The sequence below is a fragment of the Trematomus bernacchii genome, unplaced genomic scaffold (assembly GCF_902827165.1).
Source record: "Trematomus bernacchii unplaced genomic scaffold, fTreBer1.1, whole genome shotgun sequence".
Lineage (NCBI taxonomy): Eukaryota > Metazoa > Chordata > Actinopteri > Perciformes > Nototheniidae > Trematomus > Trematomus bernacchii.
The window spans coordinates 2,348,920-2,356,419 of record NW_022988082.1 but is presented as its reverse complement, the minus strand read 5'-3'; the positions used below and the strand labels follow the sequence as shown (position 1 = coordinate 2,356,419).

Here is a 7,500-nt window from a genome sequence, read left to right as displayed (position 1 = left end):
GGATTAACCAATTTCCTTAGTACAGTATGTAAACATTTCACTTCTTAAATAAATATACTATACTATAACTAGTACAAATGTGAAGTGTAAAAGACATGTTTTTTCAGCAGTTCTCCTAAAACTGTATGCCACAAAGGTAAAGCATTCTTTTTAACTTACCTGATGTCCATAGTTTTATTCTTCAGTGAAATATCCAATTTCCAATTCCAACACGATTAAGCATGCAACCTTTTCATAATAAACTTGTCATTAGGAAAAGGATTCAAACATGTCTCTTGCCTATGTTAGATTCAGATAGAATGTCATAGATTATAACACCTTTAAGACCCTTTTAAATAAGAGGGATCTTTGGAGGCGAGTCCAAAATATTTGTTTAATAAGCTTTTGTGAAATTGGTGCAGATACCAGCTGCTTATTATAAGCTTTTAACATGAAATAAATGAAACAGAAATTGAGTTCCAAAAAGACCTCAAATGTATTGACAATAACTCTTATCACACAGTCATGATTCCACTGTGGTGTAAGCTAGAATGCAAAGAACATGAATACATACACAAATTCCTCTTCTGATCAATATTGGAATGAGGCGGTTAATTGTAACAGTAAACCCGCTGTCCTCTTTATGTTCCACAGCCATTACAAGAGGGAAATTACAGGCATTCATTTGAAAGGATTGCATGGGTGTAATTTGATTTAAGACATGAAGAGAAAGAACAATTACATGGTGAAATGTAAATGATTGTGTTATACCACATACTGTAGCCAGTGTGTGCATGTGTGTGTGGTGAAGGCTGTTGTTTATTGGCTATTATCACAGTGTTAGACTATACACAATATCTACTGTCCTCACATTAGTTACAGCTTTTTCTTCCTGGTGATCCGTAACCTCTTTGAGTTAAACACACACACACACACACACACACACACACACACACACACACACACACACACACACACACACAGACACACACACACCACACCCTGATCTTCCTTGTGTCACTCCCATTGTCACAGACATCTAGACCCCGTTTACATGGAGACGATTCGTGTTGTATCTGCTACCTTTCTCTTTCGTACAGCCCGTTCGTTCACTCAAGGCCGTAACGGAATAGATCTGCGGACGGAACGCTCTGGGGGGCCTAACGGCTCAGTGTGTACATCCAATACGATCATTTCCTGATAACGATGAAGCCATAGCCCCACCTCTCCCCACCTCTAACCTCTGCTGCTCACTGCTGTAGCATGGTCAGTAGCTACTGCTACTGACCATGCTACAGATGTTAGTGCAAAATCTACAGCTCCTCTACCACAACCATCAGCAACAAGTGGACATGGAGAATTACATGAACTACATGTTGCTAAATCCACCGCGGAGCATAAACAGAAGGGCAACCATGCTCGGGGGTCTTCTTTGTTGCTTTTGGTGTATTTTGTGGCGGAAGTACAGCGCCACTTACAGGCCCGGCATATGTACTACAGCGTCTCCAGCGGGTCAAGCGGTCTCGTGTGAACGGACAAGTTTCTTGAGCCGATACCGTGTAAACGGAAGACTTTTTTGATATTGAATTCGGTTCGTTCTCCATTTCGTTTCCGTGTAATCGGAGTCAGTGTGGTAGTGTTACTGTAATGTAAATGCAGGAGGGACAAACGTGCATTTGAAGCGCTGCCATGGTTACTGAACTATAAGATTAGTATGGGTTGACACACAGTGGTCACACTCACTGTACAGCCATTATCCCCGCTCTGTCTGCAGTCATTACCGTGCACTTATAGGACGTTCTGTCTGCAGCACCCCTGCCTGTCCCTGCTCTCAGAATCCCTGTCCTGCTTCATGTCCCAGCGCAGAGGCATCATAGAAACCTCATGTCTCTGATCTCCCAGCAAGCGCTGTCTCCAGACCACAACATACTGCCAACAATGGCTGGATTGACATGACAAATTGTAAAAACTTGAAATCTTGCCAATATATTTGTCTAATATCTCCTCTTGGAACATCTTATTTTTAGTTGTATCTCAGATGAAAGACGGTTTCTAAGCTGCTGTTGTATTTGTAAAAGATGGATCATCTTGTATCAAGAAACAAATCTTACTTGATTGTAGAAACAGACGAAAATATAGTTCAAAAATATTTTTTCCCAGCTTATTACAATATCTAATTTATCTAAATATCCCATCATCTCTGGCATATTTGTTTACTTGATTGCCTTTAATAATTCCAGTTTCATACAAAATAATCCTAAACATTGCAAAGATCCTCAACATGCGCCTGAGTTAAAAGCATTGAGGGGAAACCAAGACATCACTTTTGATGTATCTGTTTCAGTTCTTTTCACTGCAGATTACAAACAAAGGGCGATGGACTCGTGTGAATATGAGAGTTGGCCAACTGTACCTGTTCTATAAGAGATACACATGTGATTGCTGTCTTTGTTATTTCAACTCATCATGATACATTTCTCTGCTGTAGCATAGACATTTGTTGTGCTTTATTTGTATTTGTATATTCCAAGTTTTTACCAAGTGTTCAGCCTTAAAACCAGAAATAATAACTTCCAAATGGATTGCTATGAAAGAGATGTTGGTGATGAAACATGCAGAGTAGCAACACACATCCCAACACAAACAAACAAAGCTTCCATTATCTTTCTCTTTAAACCAACATTACATTTGTTCCCCAACACTGAAAAAAAAGCAAATAATCGTTAACCTTTTCAACAGGTGTTAGTGTTGGACTAACAGTACAAAATACAATTGATGAGAAATATATGATGAAAAACGGTGGAAAGTAAATACATAAAGTGTATTGGGAGTGGCAATACACATTTTCAGATTGTTGTAAATTGAACAATCTGTGGATGTGATCCGGTTTCTGTGTGTTACTGAAATTGCTGATAACCACATTTGAGCTAAGCTGGTCTCTTGAAATGATTTAAGCTCTGTGAAAGTACATCTCATGAAAGCGCTGCTGTATTGTATTGCATCAGATTGTATAGGTATACCTAATCAAATGGCCAGATAGGGTACTCCCTGAGTACCACTGCCACTCAAAAGACCAATAAATAAAAGCAAAATATTGGCAGCAGAAAACATTGCTGCGTGTGGAGGAGTAAACCTCTTTAAACCTGCATTACATGATATAAATGCTTTATTAGGCGAGGAAGTAAAAGGGCTCTGCTCCAGGTTTACAAAAGGCTTTCTGCTCACTTTGATGATGTTAACGTGTTGTTTCCTCAAAGCAATACACTGTATATATACACACTATCAAGAGCAGTTCAAACACACGCTCATTTACCTTTCAAATGTGGTAATCACACCTCACTACACACCGACTGAAACACATCCACACATTTATAAAATGACATTATAAGGTTTCCATTTTATGAAACAAATCTCAAAATTGCTATTGCCACTCTCGTCAGACTTTACATATTTAGCTTCCAGCTGTTTTCATCATATATTTCTCATACATTGTACTTAGTTTGTACTGTTAGTCCAACACTAAAACCGTTGGCTGCAACAAACTACAAACACTTCTTGCAGAAATGGAAAATATATTTGATTGTATTGTTGAAAGGTGTGTTGCTACTCTGCATGTGTGTGTTTCATCAGAAACTTCACTCTCATCACACTTTACGTATTTAGTTCAAAACACATTTAAACATGCATGTGTGTGTGGCCATGCTCTGAGTGTCAGCTGACCACTGCCAGCCTCTGGTCCTCCTCACGAAGCTCCTTCACCTGCAGCTACACAGCCCTGAGGAACATAGCTGATCCCTTCATGCACTCCACGTGAAGTGAGGACTCACTCTAGTGGCTTTTCTCTGACCTTTACCTGCTGATCATTATATCAAGTACATAAAGGCTCATGTCACAGGGATAAATCAGACATGCACTTTTCCATCTTCTTTAGTCAAGTGGATGTTGAATACAGTGGTGTAAAGTAGGTGCTAGAGACGGGAGCACGTTGATACGACCTTCCTCGCCGGAGATATGGCCGCATTTTACAATAAACTTCCGTTGGGTCGCTTAAAAACAAATATCGCAAATCGAATCGCAATATCTGTCAGAAAAATCGCAATTAGATTATTACCCCAAATCGTGCAGCCCTATATCCCACATTTGTAAAATGATCATTCTAATGGAAATGTTGGCTTTAGATTCCCACTCATATAAAAACAGAGTTTATGAAATGACACCTTCCCTCAATCACAAGTGATGTCACAGTAATATCTGCTCTTGTTGTTATGTGTGACTTTTAGATCTAACTACTAGAATGTATAGAAACTCTGTGAGGCTCATCTCTCTGTAGTTCTCTTTCTCCATGTAATCACCCCCCCCCCCCCTTATGCTCCTCTCCTTCTATCTCTCTCCTCACATCTTGCCCCCAGGCAGGTATTAATTGAAGGACCCTTGTTATAATAGGTTCTAATTGTTAATCACACAGCCTTGTTAGAGAGCAGTCTGATTGTAATTACAGATGCTCGTTAGCCGGGGTGCTGTCATTAATTAGGCATTGTGACCTTGGTAATTACTGCAGCCATATATGTGAGTGTTATTTTCTCGTGAAAGTGTTCCCATGGAAAACACCAAAGACGGCTTTTGGAAATAAAAATGTATTATTTGTTCTTTTGTTTATTTGATTTGGACAACAGTGGGGTGATTCCACAAGCAGTGTTATCAGAGTGTGTTGTGTTGGATATGGTGCAAGCTATCATGCTAACACTAATCTGAACAATTCCAGACCTTTTTTTATTATTAACCTTGTAGCTTTAATTTTCACAATAATTAATTGTGGATAAATGATTGATTATACATGAAGGTGGTTGTGCTTGAGTTTAGAGATTTAGAATGAAAAAGAAAAGCGTGTCACAGGCTAATTAATCCAATAAATGAGCTATGTCCACCGACTGCAGGAAACCTGTTTGAGAGCAAAACCAAACACTGGTGCTAGTACTGTGCAATATATCAGTGTTATATTGAAGTGATTCTAGATAGATTTATACAGAAGAGGATTGTTTTACCAAAATATAAAAAAAAATGTTTGAGTCTGACTTTAATCTCAGAATTCTAAGGAAAAAATCACAACTCTGAAAATAAAGTTAGAGTTCTGAGAAGAAAGTCAGATAACTTTTGGTAAAAACATATTTGATATACTCCATAAAGCCCAGGCCTAAATGCTGCTCGCTGGTTAGGGTCTGCGAAATCTGGCCTTCTGTACACCCTAACAGTTCTTTTGTTTAAGCCAGACCAAACTTTTAAAAGTCGAGTTTTCACCTTGAAGACATGTTGGAGGTGTTATAGCATGCATAGCATACTCCTAATGTGTCTTTTACTGTGTGTACCATTCCTCTCTGCAACTGATGTGTACAGATCCAAAGTTTAAATATGAAGCAGCGACAGCAGTGAACACGGCTCTGAGAGCTGGACGTGATCTTCAGACACTAAAATATTGCTGATATGTGAAATTACAAACAGGAAACTGCTGAACAGAGCTCCAGCTCACACATGAGACACATTAACAGCTAGAAACTCTCAGTTACTGTTGATCTGGGAACAGATTCTGTAAAAACAAGGCCCACCATTTGGTTTTGGTTTTTCGTAGCTCCGGTCACGCTGTGTTGGCAGGACTCACTTGTATCTGGCTTTCAGACAGATACATAAATCAAGTTACTTTTTTAAATGCCATTATCCTCCCAGACACATAATAGCCATGCGTACAGTATGCACTTGACAGAAGTGCTGTTTTGAGGAATAAGTGCTTATGACTCACACAGTGCTGGAAAATGTGAATGCAGTCTAGAGGTGCGACCTTATCGCACTTGTAAATTAGGCAGTAATGAAAATGTAGGCAGGTACCTGGGACTAATGCTGGGGATCAGTGTGTGGCCATTGTGTACGACACATTACTTCCTGTGTGTGTAAACAGAGCCAATGTCCCCACTAATGTACCACAACTAATTTATCTCTCTGTCTTTCTTCTCTCGCCCTCTAGACACTTCCTCTTTAAGACTGGTACAGGCACCACCCCCCTCTTCTCCACGGCAACTCCTGGCTACACTATGGCAACAGGCTCAGTGTACTCCCCCCCCACCAGGCCGTTGCCGAGGAACACCCTGTCCCGCTCTGCCTTCAAGTTCAAGAAATCGTCCAAGTACTGCTCATGGAGGTGAGCTGGAATCAGCAGGAAGTTCATTTATGTGTTCTCAGTCAAATCTACAAACGACATGGGGTGGTCTTTGAGACTAGTTTCTCTGTTTGAAATCAAACACACAAGACGGGCTAATTCATCATTAGATGGAGGAGTGGACAGTGGAAGTGGTGCTGGCCTTACTTCAGAGAAAATGGGCCTACATTAGGCTTTCTAGGCTGGGACACAAACCCTTCTTCCAAACAGGAAACAGAGGTGAAAGGAATTTCTAGCAGATTTAACAACAGTTTTGACTCCTTTACATTTATTTTACAGCTTTATTTTGCAGATTCATGTTATAGGGTTAGACAAACAAAATAATTCAACTAATAAATGAAGGCATATTATTTTAGGTTAAGCTACCCAGCTGTATATAAAGAAATTAAATAAACCCCACCTGTATCAGATGCAGCATTAAACTGAATGCATCAATAACTATAATACAATCATTTCATATTAAGGATTCTGAAATAAGCCATACTATGCAATGGGTACTTTCACTTTTGGTACTTTAAGCAGTGTTTGGATGCTAATATGTTGGTACTTTTTGCACTTTTATTGCCATTACGTGGGTAATGAAACGGTTTCTCTGCAATTGACCCATCCTAGTGTTTAGGGGCAGTGGGCTGCCATTATGAACAGCGCCCGGGGAGCAGTGTAGGGAACGGTGCCTTGCTCAGGGACACCTCGGTAGCACATGGTCTTGCCGGGACTTGAACTGGTGACCTTCCAGTTGCCAAGCCAAGTCCCTATGGACTTCGCCACCACCGCCCTAACTTTACTAAAGTAAATGATCTCACCACTAGATGTACAGGTTCCTGCAATGGGACGATGCTCCAGATTATTCTTGCATGTGAACGATTGAGAGTCTGGTATTACTGTCTCAACCCAACAAGATGAAGGCAGTGGTGGCACCGTTCCCTACACTGCTCCCCGGGCGCCGTACATAATGGCAGCCCACTGCTCCTAACACTAGGATGGGTCAAATGCAGAGAAACTGTTTTGTTACATAGTACCTGTACTACGTAATGACAATAAAAGTGCAACAAAAAAAAAGATAGATATTGGGCTAAGGCATTTTTGGTTTCCTAGGAATATTATTTATAAGCCACTATGGTGGATTTCTTACATTATGTAGAAGGAAAAAAAAAAATAATAATAAAAATACATTCAACAGCTAACTAAACAGAAGGCTCTCCTTTGGCTGTGTAGTTCACAAAACTGCTCCTTTACCAACCACACAGACATGTCATCCTCTGAAAGAGAGAAAAGACTCTTTGTAGAACTGTTTACAATCTGAATGAGTCTGTGAG

At 40.0% G+C, this 7,500-nt stretch overlaps 1 protein-coding gene across 1 annotated transcript in view; it reads left to right on the top strand.

Moving 5' to 3' along the window:
- The window catches only part of tenm3 (teneurin transmembrane protein 3), a 171,543-nt gene that overhangs the window by 68,461 nt on the left and 95,582 nt on the right, over window positions 1–7,500 (top strand). The window contains 1 exon segment of the mRNA XM_034120952.1: window positions 5,993–6,166. Within this exon segment, the coding sequence (XP_033976843.1) occupies window positions 5,993–6,166 (174 nt within the window).